Genomic DNA, 15,552 nt, shown 5'->3' on the forward strand with positions numbered 1-15,552 from the left:
TCAAACTATCATTCTCAGACTCGATTTTGCTTCTCGCTCCATCCCCCCTACTGGTGCTCAGCATGTGAAGCACGGACGATTTGACGTTGCAGGCATGCAGATGCGTCCGGTGGTGATCAGGAAGTTAGCTTTTGTTAGCTTTGCACGGGGACTGAGAATCAGCGGCAATCCGCCGACAACCGCGGCCATCCCACCACCACATCCTTCTCCGAGGGCGCGTGCGCCACCAGACAAGCAGACAAACACGAACCGAAAAAAAGATAAACTAAAATAAATGGGGGAAGAGGAGCCATGAGAGGACTTAACCGCTCCACAGGAGGTGGGGAATTCCGCTTGGGCGAGCTGCGTACAGTATGTATCCTGCTGCATGCGGAGACCCGTGGAGAAAAGAAAGGAGATGGGCGCGCATTAGCGCGCATTACCCCATAGCCGCCCACTCCCGGCGCCTCCATGTGATGCCCGATGAAGCATGGATCCGTGGTTATCTCGGATTCTCCCCAGCTCGACGCCTGTTTGCTCGGCGATCGGGGTAGACCTTCTCCATACGGCGCTCTCTCCCCCCCCCTTTTTTTCGATATGCGCGTGGAGCACGCGGCAGGTGGACTGTGTGGTTGAGCCTTGGGAGTTGCTGTCCGGGATGTCTCATCAGTCGTGCGCCGATAAGCTTCCACCCCCGGGATGTCTGACATCTCAGTTACATGCCGATCCCCCGGAGTGAAGTGCAACAGTGCCGCGGTTGCAAACCGAGGCCCATCCAATTCTGACCTTGGTCTCCGGCCGTGATGAAGAGAGATCATCGGAATATTTGCCGAAAAGCCGTTCGCACCTCTTCGACATCGTTACCCCTGCAGATTCAATAAGAGGCGATTTAGAAGAATATATTTCGGATCTTGCATCGAGTTTCGTATCACTGAAGAAACCGGGCAGCCAAACTTTGCCCGGTCCTTTACCTTTCTCCAGCTCATCTGACCATTGATTAATCCATTTTCGAGCAAGATTGTGGAGATCGCAGTTTTGAATAGCAATATCAGGATAAGCCTGCTTTCTGCTGCTAGTGTGCATTCCCAGTCAACAATGCCTTGAAGTTCTCAATCATCATCAACCAGAATATTGTTCCAACGAGAGATCATCGTCGTAGTAACACTGTCGGAACCTTGGCATCTGTGCATCTTTGGTGCCACTCTGCTTCGTCATCTGCAAATATCAAACTCGAAGTCTTGAATAAATGTTTAACAACTAGCAATATCATCTTCTCTGCTTCTTTGATATCATCCTCATCATTAGAGTCTCTTCTTGTCTTCGCGCAGTCAATCTGATTGAACTGTAATCTAGCTTGAAGCCACTCAGTGCTCGAATTGAAGGGCCCCCGATGGACATAGTAGTAGAAGTGATTGTTTCAAAAGAACTGCATTGAAACAATTCTGCCCAATTGCCATACTGCTTTGCAAAGAAGTGATTTCCAGTCCCAGAAACCTTTCTAAAGAACAACTCAGCAGAGCAGTATGCTATTTTTGCGGATAGCTTCTCCTTGTGCTCCCATGTCATGGATCTCCAGAGTCATCTGCCAGTGGTCTTCCAGGTATCTTCTCCATTAAAATACATTCAAATCCAAGCTCATTTTCATGCGAACAGTTGTATGCCACAATTCTCAGGGCTGGTATTGATGTATGCCGTTAAAGGATCTAAGACAGAGTAACAACCTTACTCAAAGTCGAATTTGGGATCCACAGGTAACTGAGGCGCGCATTAGATAGCTGTTTTCGCACTTCAGATGGGTATAGTTCATCGAATGCGCTTTGACAAAAGAAAGAAGTACTGCATGTCCGACCTAGTGTCTTGCTGGCAATGTGTTCGATAAATTTGCTGTCAGGTGTCCAGCGAGGCTCAGCTCGAAATGAGCCATCCTCCCATTCAAGGCCGATATGATATAGACGCTTCTCTGCATATAAAACTCTCGCCTTTCCGTTGGGAGCTTGGAGGATTCAAAGCGATTCGTCCGCAATCTCAGAGATCTTTCATAATTAACTAGTGTTTGGCTATGGAGATATTACCTTTGTGCAGTTAGGATTCTTCCCTCACCATCAACCTCTGGTAAAACTCTTTCGTCCATCCGAGATTCAACATCTTGGCATCTTGCCAAAGGGCTATGGAGTGCCGACCCGTTTCGAGGTTCTTCAAATCAGCATACAGAAAATTTCCAGCACTCCATCAACGCCCTTAATGCAACCAACTCTCTAAGCCCTCTAACAATTCTCCTATGCATCTTATTCCTCAAATTAGGTTTCTTTTTCAATAGGTCGATTGTGCAAAGAATGAAGCCATTGTTTTGGGCCAGTAACACAGAAAGCACATTCCGCTGCCGCCCACTCCGAGTTCTAGCTACTATTTCACCGCATGCAGAGGCTTCTCAAGGTCAGGGCCATACTGAATCGAACTACGACTGTTAATTGCAGCCGTCAAAATTCTGGCGTCTCACCAATTCTTGATGTGGATGACACTACCGTCGATATGACGAACCGTGAACTTCTCCGCGGTACGCAATTATGCGAGCTGTTGTTAGATGTCTGCAAGGTCCCCCTTTCTCCATGGCTTGACCCCTAAGTCATACAATTCTGCTGCGCTCTGGCTGCTAGTTTTCCAATGCGAGCGCACGTAGTCAAGCAATGGTTCTAAGAGCTGGCCCGGTCCATCTTGTAGACCTCGGCGTAGTTAACTATTGGGGCGATTTAATCGCCCAACAACACTCAATATAGTGAAGTTACGGGAGCATTTTGACGTTCAGACAAGAGCCGGAATCAGGCCATAAAATGGGATATTGTGGAACCCCTAAACAACGTAACAGGCCCGAAACGGTTGAAATCAAAATCTCTGTTTATCTGTTAGCCAGGAACGTGATCTATCCATTATTCGAGTGACTGGGCTTGTTGACTGGGGGCTAGGTGGAGCTTTTGCAGGATATTTGGGGGTTTGTACGGGGTAAAGTCTCTTAATACAATGCTACCTGTACGCACGGGCGACTGGACCTTCTTCTTTCCAAAGTGGCACGGGGGCGTACTTTTGCTGAGTTTGCTATGATTGATCAACTTATTGAGAGACTTGTGTCTCATAGATAAGACTTCTTTTGGAACTTACTATGTGAAGCCAGCCTAAAGCATCAATCTTGCCAAAATCTGTTTTTGACTAGTAGCTGAGAATCCTATGCTGAAATATTTATTTCGACTAGGCTAACCATGGGTATTGGGACCTGATTTCCCAGTCCGAAGGTGATCTTGGCAAGACCTGACTCTTTTTTTGTTTATCACCAAAATGGTGCACACGCCCAAATACTCCGACGGAAATGTTGATTGGCCACCAAGGAACTCAAGCCTTTTTAAGCTTGCGCTAGCGCCCCGTAAATCCGGCCTTCGAGGGGGATCCGAGGGTGTACATGATGCTGACTTGGAACTTTCGTCTCGATGGTTAGAACAGCCTCACATTCAAAACTGTCTTATTCTTGCTCCCTGTTTAGCATATAAGGGATCCTACAGTCCCCGCCGATACGACCATGCGGCCGTCAACCCGAGCACGATGAAGTTCCCTTACTTTTTCATTAGTAATTGTCACCGATTAAGTGTTTCTAGGCCGCCTCTTATTGTGGCCCTTGAGAATACCGAATTTGGACCGGTTAAGACATAACTGAGAAAGTCAAATATGTGAATAACCCTCCGGGCATAAGGGGCCTTCTCGTCAGAAGTAAAAGTTGTGGAAAGAGGCCCCGTGAATCACATTGCTGGCATCATGAGCTGCGGAGCATTGCTCAAAATGTGGCAACCGCCAGTAAGGAAATGGCAATAAGATAGACATAAGAAGAAGCGTCTAAGAGGGGCTTCATATATGTAGCTCGACAGGCTAAAAAAGCCCGATGAAAAGCATTGGTGCCTTCTCATATCACAATTTTGTGAGGACGCAAAATCCTCAATTTCGCCACGCGAAAGGCTGCAGGCAAGAAAGTCGAGCTTGTAACATCAACCTAGATCCGGTAAGACTCATGGAAAGAAAAAAATATGTGCTTAGGGCCGGGCCACGGGAAGTGGCTGTCCCTTGGTGGTTATGGTATCTCTATTGCCTCCCCTCGAGATCACCTCTGAGAGAAGAGGATCATTCACAAATGTGATTAACTCCAAAAAGCTCAGCGTATGTGCGGAGTATGCTTTGGCGGTTCTTCTGTCCATATTCTGCGGAAGCAAGTGAATGAAAGGGGGTCTGTGCAGGTATGACGAAGTCAGAGCCCAACCGGCATTGGAATCGTGGAGTGTGTGGAATTGAGGTCTCACGTTTTTGACTTCGTTAATTCATCTCGCTTCGTCTAACTCGTGGGGCAGAAAGGGTGCACTTTGTCAGTCCAACATTTCGTGAAGTTCTCCGGAGTCCGGAGACACTTCCAGTTGGTTAGTCAACTGCGGATGCGAAAGAAATTTCTCTTGAAACAACCATTCGAACCAATGAAACCGAGTATATGCACGTTGACCCTGGGGAACTCTTCGCGCGGGGAAACCGGGCGACCAAGGATGCTCATTGCTTTTTGTTTATCCAACCTCGTAAAACTTGGATTAGTTGACCGCCCCATTCACCGGTCTTGTCACACTGTGCGTCATATGCAGGGCGAATCGCGCCATACGAGCCTCGTATCGCTCCAGATTTTTTTTTTTTTTTTTAACGCCGATGGATGTGCGTGAATTGGGAACCTATGGCTTCGATCACGTCAACTTCACGACCTCGCTTCGCTCACAAGGTTGTTTCGGCTTTGGTTCAGCAGCGCAGGCCAAGTTGATCGCCAAGGACAGAATGCGACCGCCGGTCTGTCGCGTGCTGGTGTGGTCCTCTTGGATCAAGACCGCCTCTTGGCTCCCCAGTGTTCCGATGAATAGGAGCGAGGGCAGTCCTCGGACCAAATCTCGAGTCAGAGATGAAGGAGATTTGGAGTGCTGGAGCACATATCTCTTGAGAGCGTGACTTTTGATTACTGCTCCGCACGGATGTACGGAGTACAGAGGGGATAATCACCCATACTCTCCACGTCTCGGTGGGAGTCAGGCCGCCTTGAAAGGAATATCTCAGAATCCTTCACCAGGTGCGTGTGCGACTTTCAGTTTCTCTGAACAACGCCTTATCAGGATATGTTATATTCTGTCCATTCGAGATGAGCATTGTTCTCAAGGCCAATGCTTGAGGGAGTTGAGGGTCTTCTGCTTCACGGTCAATAAGCTCACGACCGGCTATGCCAAGTGAAATCCGGAATGGTTTTACGGGGTAAATGGGCCTTGTTCGACACCATGATGCTCATGGCATGTGAGGTCTTGTTCAGCACCGACCACGTCGCTGCGTTCTTAAGTCATTCTCCTATCTATCTACATAACTCCCCGGAATTCCGGCCATCACACCTGGGAGTGCATGAAAGGCCCAAAGGGGGAAATCAGCAGAAAGGCATGGCTAAGTGCACCCTCTCCTTGTTCGCTTGGCTGCCTCCGGGATTGCGGTTGTCTCCCTGATAGCCGCCAGCCTCGGCCAATTCTGTGTTCTTATCGCCCAAATGGCCCGATCTGAACCAGCACTAAAGTATCATCCAGGCCTAGGCCTTGCTGGTCAGAGTTACAAAGTCCCTGACAATGTCTTCCAAGGCCAATCGCTTAAGGCTTCTCGTCGCGACTGTCCATTCTCCACCGCCATTTGTATCCCTTTTATGCCAACGCGGTGTCCAGGATGTACGATCAGTAAACGCCCAGAGATAAGAGGTGATATCTTTATGCATCCAGCGGAGTGCCATATTCTGCCCCACCCCTATCTCAGCTTGAGCTGAAGCTATCGATGCTGGCATAATTCAACTCTACACTCTTTCCTTGGGCTGCGTGATTCAGGATGAATATCCTTCCTTTGGAGGATTTGGCTTTATCACTCTATAATGCACCTGGAAGGATTGTATCGGGGACATTCCGATAATTTTTATATGTCTTTTGACTGACGATATATGCGTTCGATTCGGTCTTCTTTTCGGCGATCCAAAGGTCATCCTGCCAGGACTTACTGGTTGCATACAAGAAGGCTCTTTTCCTTCAACCATAATTTCAACATGCTCCCGTGAGCCATTCTTTACGGCACTGCCTGCCTGTATTCGCCACGACGGGTGCATGCTATGCATGTATTGTTGAGAGAGACCACAGATGTTGGTGCCTGGCTTGAAACAGTTGAAAGTAAATACAGTCCCCGATCGGCAAAGTGAACGTGTATCAAGATGGTATTCAGATTTAACACCCCCCAACTTTATCGACGTTGGAAGTTTTGCTCACCCTTTTATCAGACATGGAGATAAGGTCCAAAGGCCTTCTTGCTCACTACGACTTGGACGACTTTGGGCGAGCAGCCTCTTCAAGACACTGAAGCCAGGGGATTTCAATGAAAACACCTTTGATATAGCTGACAACCAACCTCTCAGTCGATGGTGTGATTCAGTGCGTGGCGCACTTGCTGCCAAGGTCAAGACCGCCGGGGACATTTACAGGCGCAGCTCGTTCGATGAGAACTGCACCAGGGGCGACGAGGACATGCTCACGAGAGCTTTGAGTGCTGCAAGGACTTACGCTGAAGCTGGTGCTCGAGTAGCCAGAAATGCACACCCTGCACAAGTTTGAAGGTCAAGGCTGCCAGCTCCAGGGCCCGCACAGTCGTTGTCCAGCGATATCAAGGCATCCATCGTTCAGGATTGTCTGCAAAAGAGAGCCGGGGAACTGTGGCGGGTTGGTCGGTGCGTTCGCGGATCCGTGGAGCAGCCGGTTTTCACGATCTGCCTGGCCTTCCGTAGATAACGTATTTCCTCCGAGAAACTGCCATACCGCGAACAAGGATCACATCCTTTTCCACGAGATGGGCACCGAGGATTACGCCTACGGTTCTGCCACTTCCCCGAGGCAGGAATTCAACCACGGAACCAGGTAGGGAGCCACCGAGTGGAACCGTCTTCTCGAGACGCTACAGTAGTACTCGAGATAAGGTATATCAAAAGAATTACTGTATATGGATTAATCGTGTATCCTGTATATAAATACATATAATAATACAAACTACGCCCCGTATTCGTGTAACCTAAAGAATACTCCGAAAAACGCAGAGGCGGCAGCTGGAAGATCACAGCTCTCTCACCAGGCAGCCACTTTCAAACCCGCTATCGTCTGCGCTGGGGCCCAACAGAACAATCATAGTAAACGCCACATGGCGCCGCTGTATTGGCAGCGCGGTTTTATTGGGTTGAACTCACAGCTCGTAAAGTGACAACGCCCTTTTTCCCAGCCACCACACATCACCAGCGCCTCACTGTCGAAAGCTTTGCCATTTGAAACATGCAAAAAAAGTATGGGTGCCTGTTCTAGGTAAAAATTATCAGCCATGGGGGGTGAAAGGATTGGAGGTTTCCCCCCCGGGCCGGGGAGAGAGAGAGAGAGAGAAGCTGAAAATGACCTCACTCGAGAGAGAAGCTGAAGATGACCTCACTCGGGGCGGTGAGGCGAAAAAAAAAGAAAGAAAGAAAGAAATGGAAAACCAATACTCCGTCCGGAGCACCCCGTATGATGAAGAAAAATTTTTATATTCGTCTTGGCGTTCAGGTCGAAAGACATTAAAAAAAAAAAAAATTGGTCCGCGCTTAGACAAGGCATTAAATGAATTTTTTTTTTTTTAAAAAAAAAGGTAAATAATATGTAGTTCCATATATATCTGATATTTTATTATTGATTATCTTTTTTTTTTTTTATTTTTTTTTTGACGCCTCTCATTTTTATCTGATTCTGGAGGCGGCGGGGGCGGTTTTTCGGCTCAGGGGCCCCGGTGACTAACATTTATCCCACCGGTTCAAAACATACATACGGAGTACATATCCTCAAACTTCGAACGCCCGTTTTTCCAAGCAAGGGGAGGAAATCCGGAGAAAGTTCCAGCCTATGAACATGCATCTGCAGGCCACGCTTGTGGGGAAGCGCGCAGTGCTGTTGGGGCCGGTGGAACGGTCGAGACTAGTGAAAAGGGTATCTCTGGGCGGGGCCCTTTTTTGTTTGTCGGAGCTTTATATTTTATTTTATTTTTTTTCTTGGGTTTGTATTTTCTTACACATCAAGAAAAGGTAGGAGAACATGGGGGGTATCGATTTTGATACGGAGCAGCACAGTCTATCTCTCTCTCTCTCTCTCTCTCACTCTACCCCTGGGTTAGCGAGGGAGTTTCCCTTTTCTTTTTTAGAGGCACGGAGAAAGGACTGGAGGCGGCGGCGGCGGCGGCGGCGGTGGGGTGGGAGACGAAAAGGCCACATTGACGTAATGTGATCTGAGGCTCATGCAAAATTTCTTTTCTGCACGGAGAACGGGGCTGTCCTGAAATTTTTCTTCTTTCAGCGCGGGAGGTGGTATGAGCACATGCGGGAGAAAATGCGACGTGCTCCATACGCGATCACACTTCAACTTGCGGGGAGCATTTAATGCTCATATGACTTGCGAGAGGGAAATAAGTGATCTAATAATATGTTACTCCGTATTATGACAACGGAATATGGAGGTAAAATGTCCTTCAGGTCAGCCACCTTGTGGGCAAGCAAAAAAAAATTAAAAATAAAATAAAATAAAATAAAAGGAGAGGAGAAGGCGACGAAGAAGAAGAAAATATCTAAAAATTCACTCTTGTATTCCGGACTCCGTACTTTTTTCTTTTTCATCCACACCGCACTCCTTGCTTGCATACGGAGTACGGAGTACAATCTGGGTATGGATGTGTCTATCTCTTTTTTCCTTTTTGTCGCGCGGATCCCCCGAGTTCCCCACATCATGCGAGGACCACAAGCTCGCACCACACGCACACACACACAGAGACACACCACAAGGTCCCCTGAACAGGGGGGAGGGGAAGAAGAAAAAAGAACAAGAAAAAAAAAAAAAAAAAGAAAAGAACTTGTGACAGGTGAAACCTGTTACATACATCCGGCATGATTGGGGTGGTTCTTTTTCCCCGGTAAGAAAAAATAGTATGAGTACATAATGACGACTGGTACGGGTTATTTCTCCGAAGGTTCTTGGGCAAAAAAAAAAAGAGAAACTGTTGGGGAGAATGGGGAGAGAGGGTTCACATCAAAGTCATCGGTTTCGCGGCCGCCAGGTTAATGCTCTCGGACTGGATCCTGAAAGATATTTTCTCCGTATCGGATATGACATGATCTCGGGGTAAGAGAGAGATTTACGAGGTTCAAAAAGAAAAAAAAAATGCCCCGTCCCTGTTTCGTTATGTAAGAACCTGTTCTAACGTTCTCGAATTTCCATCGTTTTCTGTGGTCGCCGCCGTCCATCGCCTCCTGTCTTTTGCCCCCCCCCGGCATCGCCCGACAATTCCAGCAGCCACCGCGCCGACTTATTATCGTGCCGTTCTCCCCGGAAAAAGGGCCAGGCGGATAAAAGAGCGCCGGCAGAGCTTAGCGCCGAATCAGCCAATCGCAGGTGGCGTAGGGCTCGCCCGTTGTTCTTTTTTTTTTGCCCACTGAAATCCCTTTCCTTCACTTTCTTGCTTCTTGGGACAAAGGGCAAAAAAAAAAAAAAAAAAAAAAAAAAAAAAAAAGAATACGCCGGCGGGGAAACTCGGGGAAAGTGAGGAAAATCTATGGAAGGCAAAATTCTTACCGCCCGTGTCTCTGGCTCTCCGCGAGCTAAATTAATACTTCTCAATCGCGGCCTCGTTTTACAATATGGTATGTCGTAGCAATGGAGGAACGATAGAAAGGAATGTTCTTTTTTTAAAAACCGCGGTCCAGCTTTGTTAGAAATTAATGATTACTCTTCCGACGTGCGGACTTCGCCGTGAGTATGTGTTGGTAACGTTCGGGGCTTGTCTCGTCCAGTACGTACTGTACATACTCCGTACATACTCCGTACTTCCATCCAAGCGCTGATGGATGGGGAAAGGAGTTCAGGGGCAAAAAAGACCAGGCCTGGCTCGCCGATATCCCGGGTCCGTGAGAAAGTATGGCGGTTGTGCTGGCAGTGGACTGGACGGATGATGTGATGGGATGATGATTGTCCTACAGAACGCCGCGCGCCGCCCCCCTTCTCCCCACATCCCATTACTTTAAATTTTCTTGAATCTCGGCAGATGTAATCGAGTCGCTGAGAACTTGACAGCGAAACGGTTTCTCACATGATAAATTTCATTATGTACTGTGACCTCACCTTGTAAAGCGTGTGTACGGAACCAAGAGGATCTCTTCCCAAATGCCTTTTTTCCCACACGGGGTAAACGAGGCGATCCCTCCCAAGTTATCTGAATATCATCACGGAAAATTTTTTTTTTTTTTTTTTTTTTTTTTTTCTCAATATGGGAAAGAAAGGGAAAGAGAAGGGAAAGGATGCCATAGACAACTAATCCATGTGTTGCCTTCGCTTTCCGACTCGAGCACGAGCTGAAGAAAGCAGCAATACAAGAGCAACCTTGGAGAGAAAAAAAAAAAAAATACTAAAAAAAGAGATGATGACATGGGGTTTAGGCACGGAAAAAAACAAAGTAAAAAAGATAGGTAACAGCCTTTTTTTTCAACGTCGCATCTCTCTCAAACATGGAACCAACTTCATGATTCCACTGCAACAGTAATTTATTGCTTTTTTTCTTTTTCTTTTTCTGTGAATCCTTCTGCCCTATGCCCTTGTTTTCCTTTTTGATGCCTGGCCTGCAACCAATGTCACTTAGCTCCACCTCTGCACTTCTATATTTAAATATATATATATATATATATATATATATCAAAAAAAAAAATTCATGATAGTGCCAGCCACACAAATCACCATGTGGCCGTTGTAGTTTTCGTGCCTTTGGAGAAAGGGGGACCCTGTGAAAAAAACTAGCAGAAGTCAAAAAGCTCCCTCGTGGGCATGAAGGTACCGTATGTATGGATGATGCGATTCGATCGCATATCCTTTATTTATTTATTTTTTTTTTTGCTCTCCCGAAAATTTGCCCAGGAAGCAGAGTTTACGCCAATCAGAACGTGCAGCAGGGCTCTGTGGTTGACGGCCTTCCTGGATGTTCGACACGGGGTGCCGAGAACCGTGTGAAAATGTGTCTTGTGGCCTTACCAAGGCGTGGCCCCGAGGGATGGGGCAAAGAATGAACTGTTCAGGCCGGGCATCTTCCCCATCCATCTGCTATTATTAATAATTCTTTTTCTTTTTTATTCTTCTTTATTTATTAAAGCGGCCAATGAGGTTGGGCAGACGCGAAAGGTACTCGGGGGTCTAGATGGGGAGGGTTTCGACGTGATCTGAGCTGGGACATCATCTCAGAAACTATTACTTGCTGCCGGGAGGATTTGAATGTGGACGAAAGGCAGAATGAGGAGGAGAAAGGGTTTTGCGCCCATTTTGCTGACAACGTGTACGGGGTATTGAGTTTTCAGATGAACTGGCCCGAGTGATGGACGGTCGTTCCTTTTCTTTCCTTTCCTTTTCTTTTTTTTCTTTTTTTTTTTTCCTTTTCTTTTTCTCCCTAGGCATGAAAAATATGATTCACAGGTTCGGCTGGTTGAAAGGGAAGTTTAATTTTATAAAAGAGGATCGAAAGTTGGACGCCACGCCGGTTAAGTCATAGGTTCTGGGTTGTCGGGGGGGAGAGTGGGCAGTTTCGGAGCTGATGCCGGGCGGAGGACGCCCACAAAGCGTAGCATCGTCGATTGTCGGATACGCTAGCGAACTCACTTCAGCTCAAGTCCGGGGGTTGATTGTGTCATTGGCGCCCAGTGCGATACAGAACTAGTCTGGGTGTGTGAGGGTTGAGCGACAATCAATCAATGACAATGCCGTGTCGCAAGAAGGACCTGCTTGCTGGGCCCCACGGGCGTCGACCGCCATGGCTGATGCGCAACAGGGGACCGCGGTGGCTATGTGGTGGAGGGTTCGGTACTTGGGGTCGCCATACAGTTCTGAGGCAGTGGCCCGGTACCTTTCCCCGGTTAATTGGCTCCGGCCGGATCTGCCCTACGAAAGTCTGGAGAGAGGAGGAGACTCGTCATCGTTGTATTGGTACTTTTTCGCTGCCCCGGCGTAACTTACTCCACATCCCACCACGACCACGAACCACCACATTTTTTCCATTCTGCTCGTGTGGAAAATCTTTTTTTTTATCATATTTTTTTTTTTTTTTCCCTCTTTTTGCTCTCCCTTAACCTTGTCGGGCCTCAGAACCTTCTTTTTTTTTTTTTTTTTTTTTTTGCCTTTTTTTTCCTTTTTCTTCCTTAAACCCTCGACAAGCCCGCCTTTTTCTTTTGTTCCTTGCGGAGCAGCTCAGGTTCTGTTCGTTTCTTTATATTGACTAAGCCTCCTCCTCCCAACCCCGGAACCCTCGCTTTTCCCTTTGATATTATTTCTCTTCTCTCCCTTGCTCACTCTTTCTCCCTCCCCCGGTCTCTTCCTTCGCACGTCATCCAAGCTAAACACCGATCATAAGTCGACCTCCCATCACATGTGTTATATGTCTGGGGCGACAATCCTATATCCTCGAACCGAAACTCACTCTACCCCAGACAAAATCCATCCATTCTCCGGTATGTGCTGATATTCCTTAACCCTTGCTCTCAAACCCTGCCTGGCCCCGTTCCTGCCTTGCTGCTGTTGTTGCTCTCTCTCTCTCTCTCTCTCTTTCTTTTGTTTCTCCGCCCGTCCCTTATCTCCTGAAATTTCTCAACTCTCGACCCGGCTCCACTCCGTGCTCCATCCGCAAGATCCCTGTGGTCCGGCTTTTTTCCCTCCAGCCTGGCGCCGGCCCCCCGGCCCTCCCCTTAGCCTGCTGTCCCCCTTATTAAGCTGATCTCCGCCCCGAACGCTCACCCTGCTTTTCTCTCTCCCGCCTGAATGAAAAGAAAAAAAAATTTAGCACGCACCGGATTCTCCACACTTGCACATGCAACATTCTCACTGTCTCACAAAAACACACACACATACACACAAAACATCCTCACACAACTTCGGCTTACCTTTCTCTTCCTTTTTAATTTTTTTTTATTTACTTAATCTCTCTTTGCTTGTTTGATCTACAGGAGCATTGATCAACTGATCCCTCATTCAGACTCACAGTCACTTTCACCCCATCTTGAACACTTCACACACACACACACACACACACATATCGTCCGATCACCTGTCACCGGCATTCTACCCGAAACCCTCAACAGAAAAGTTCCTGAGCATACCCACGTCCGTCAACTCAGGTGACACGGATCACACACCATCCGATTCTTCAGCACATTGCTTTTGTTCTCTCCGCCATTCCACTTTCAACGGCCACTCGTCTGAAGAATCTCCGCTTTTCTCGAATCCCTAGCGGGACCTTGGAAGTCATTCGATCGATCTCAATCCCGCAATTCTAGACCACGTCATACACCCTTCCCTCCGTCCGTGCACACAACAAACTCCCTTCATTAACCGCGCCCAGCGATCATCTTACCAAAAAAAAAAAAAAAAAAAAATAAAGTGTAAATGCCACGTTCCTCAGCGGTGCCCTTTTCAGATTTATTAAACCCGCAGAGTCAACCTGGTGACGGTCCATCAGCTCCCCGGACGACCCCTTCAAACCAACCCGCTAAATCTGCCACGTCCAATCCAGCAATGTCTTCTGCTTCAGTTAGTCTCCTGCCTCCCCTGGCCAAGGGCCAACGCTCGACTACAGACGAGCCCCGTCAAGAGCTGCCCCGTCCCTACAAATGTCCCCTCTGTGACCGTGCCTTCCACCGTCTGGAGCACCAGACGAGACATATCCGCACACATACCGGAGAGAAGCCACATGCCTGCCAGTTCCCCGGCTGCTCGAAGAGATTCAGTCGATCAGACGAGCTTACCCGACATTCCCGAATCCACAACAACCCAAACTCGAGAAGAGGGAACAAGGCCCAGCAGCTGGCGGCAGCTGCTTCCATGAACAACATGGTCGATGCCAACGCGGCCGCTGCCGCCGGTATGATGCCACCTCCCAGCAAGCCAATTACGAGATCAGCTCCTGTCTCCCAAGTCACCTCTCCAAACGTATCTCCCCCACATTCTTACGTCACCTATGCCACCCATCTGCCCTCGAATCTTGGTCCTTATGGACGGGCAGCCGGTGAGCGCCCGCCTTCTGCAATGGATATGAACATGCTCGCAACTGCTGCATATCACGTTGAGAGAGATGATCTTGCTTCCTACCACTACTCCTCAAACACCGCTCCTCATCGGCCGCAGTACAGCAGTGGACTTCGCCCGGCATCTCACCATTCGCATCATTCACTCCACCCCGGCACCCGACTTCCCTCCCTGTCCGCCTATGCGCTATCCCACTCTATGTCTCGGTCCCACTCGCAGGAGGAAGATGATTACGGCCACAGAGTCAAGCGATCGCGACCAAATTCACCAAACTCGACAGCTCCCTCGTCTCCTACCTTTTCTCATAACTCACTCTCGCCTACTCCCGACCATACTCCTCTCGCGACGCCAGCTCACTCTCCACGCCTGAGACCATTTGTTGCCAACGATTTGCATCTGCCGGCGCTCCGACACCTCTCTCTCCACCACACCCCCGCCCTGGCTCCAATGGAACCGGCCACGGAACCACCGAAGCACTACTCTCCAACACAGCCCCATGTCGGTCCTTCTATCTCCGACATCATGTCCCGTCCGGATGGTACTCAGCGGAAGCTGCCTGTGCCGCAGATCCCCAAGGTTGCCGTGCAGGAAGTTTTGAATCCGGGCAGTGGCATCTCCTCCGGTAACTCTTCCGTCGCCGGTGGTGATCTCGCAGAACGCTACTAGTTACCGGACTTCGAAAACAGAAAAAAAAAAAAAATAAATAAATAAAAAGAAGATCCTCAATATGCTACAAACTTTTTGATCCTCACTGCATTTCTTGGCGACCATAGCGATAAATTACACGGAGTTTTCTAAAGAACATAGACGGAACTGGGTTGTCGGTGTTGTTGTTTTTCTTTGTCCTTACCTTTTTTTTTTTTTTCTTTTATCAGACTTGATCGTTCGAATCAGGAAAAAGCGATATTATTTCCTAACTTGTTAGACATCTTTCCCCCTGCTTCATATTTTCCTTGCCCACAAAAAGCAAACTTCTTCAGGCTCTGCTACCTGCCTTGGGAGAAACTCTCTACTCTCGACTCTCATTTGTTGGAGTCTCGGGTAAACGGTTGACCAAGGAACCGCAGCGCCTATCTGGCCACTTTTCCCGAGACGTCCCTTATATCTTCCGAGCATGTATTCATCGCGAGGACTTCTGCTGTCCGGCACTCCCTTTCCTTTTTTTTTTTCCCCTTCGTTTGCTCATCGGTTTCCTTTGCCTTTTCCTTGCCTCCTTCAAATGTCAGAAAGTTGTATTACGAAACCAAAGATAGATCTGGGACTATGAAAATAGGCTGAAAGGAGAAGCACAGTCTATATTAAAACAACACCAGTTACCGGGCAACCGAGATGATATTATAACTAATCAAGAAACAATTCACTTTTTCTTTTTTGACATGTTTCTTTTTCT

The 15,552-nt window shown here is 48.0% G+C and overlaps 6 protein-coding genes across 6 annotated transcripts; 4 read left to right on the top strand and 2 right to left on the bottom strand.

Annotated features, from left to right (window-relative positions):
* Window positions 1-690: 690 nt before the first annotated feature.
* On the bottom strand, window positions 691-1,545 carry CIMG_08154 (uncharacterized protein; the record flags this gene model as incomplete). The annotated part of the gene is made up of 3 exons (XM_001240990.2): window positions 691-1,051; window positions 1,143-1,328; window positions 1,439-1,545. 3 exons carry the CDS (start codon window positions 1,543-1,545, stop codon window positions 691-693), a joined length of 654 nt encoding a protein of 217 aa, XP_001240991.2.
* Window positions 1,546-4,701: 3,156 nt separating this feature from the next.
* On the top strand, window positions 4,702-4,992 carry CIMG_08153 (uncharacterized protein; the record flags this gene model as incomplete). Its single annotated transcript, XM_001240989.1, has 1 exon — window positions 4,702-4,992. The coding sequence occupies one exon, from the start codon at window positions 4,702-4,704 to the stop codon at window positions 4,990-4,992; it is 291 nt and encodes a 96-aa protein (XP_001240990.1).
* Window positions 4,993-5,276: 284 nt separating this feature from the next.
* CIMG_13259 (uncharacterized protein) lies at window positions 5,277-5,836 on the top strand (the record flags this gene model as incomplete). The annotated part of the gene is made up of 2 exons (XM_004445029.1): window positions 5,277-5,463; window positions 5,607-5,836. 2 exons carry the CDS (start codon window positions 5,277-5,279, stop codon window positions 5,834-5,836), a joined length of 417 nt encoding a protein of 138 aa, XP_004445086.1.
* Window positions 5,837-6,106: 270 nt separating this feature from the next.
* On the top strand, window positions 6,107-6,969 carry CIMG_08152 (uncharacterized protein; the record flags this gene model as incomplete). The annotated part of the gene is made up of 3 exons (XM_001240988.2): window positions 6,107-6,114; window positions 6,335-6,632; window positions 6,688-6,969. 3 exons carry the CDS (start codon window positions 6,107-6,109, stop codon window positions 6,967-6,969), a joined length of 588 nt encoding a protein of 195 aa, XP_001240989.2.
* A 2,339-nt stretch (window positions 6,970-9,308) lies between these two features.
* On the bottom strand, window positions 9,309-10,124 carry CIMG_13260 (uncharacterized protein; the record flags this gene model as incomplete). Its single annotated transcript, XM_004445030.1, has 3 exons — window positions 9,309-9,477; window positions 9,684-9,709; window positions 9,918-10,124. 3 exons carry the CDS (start codon window positions 10,122-10,124, stop codon window positions 9,309-9,311), a joined length of 402 nt encoding a protein of 133 aa, XP_004445087.1.
* A 3,393-nt stretch (window positions 10,125-13,517) lies between these two features.
* On the top strand, window positions 13,518-15,537 carry CIMG_08150 (regulatory protein MIG1). The gene is made up of 2 exons (XM_001240986.2): window positions 13,518-13,998; window positions 14,053-15,537. The coding sequence occupies exons 1-2, from the start codon at window positions 13,524-13,526 to the stop codon at window positions 14,826-14,828; spliced, it is 1,251 nt and encodes a 416-aa protein (XP_001240987.2). The 5' UTR covers window positions 13,518-13,523; the 3' UTR covers window positions 14,829-15,537.
* The last annotated feature ends 15 nt before the right edge of the window (window positions 15,538-15,552 follow it).

Source organism: Coccidioides immitis, assembly GCF_000149335.2.
Source record: "Coccidioides immitis RS genomic scaffold supercont3.3, whole genome shotgun sequence".
Lineage (NCBI taxonomy): Eukaryota > Fungi > Ascomycota > Eurotiomycetes > Onygenales > Onygenaceae > Coccidioides > Coccidioides immitis.

Coding starts and splice junctions, on each gene's coding strand:
- CIMG_08150 (XM_001240986.2), top strand. CDS start 13,524: ATGCCACGTTCCTCAGCGGTGCCCTTTTCAGATTTATTAAACCCGCAG. Junction 13,999..14,052: donor CAACGCGGCCGCTGCCGCCG/GTATGATGCCAC, acceptor CTGTCTCCCAAG/TCACCTCTCCAAACGTATCT.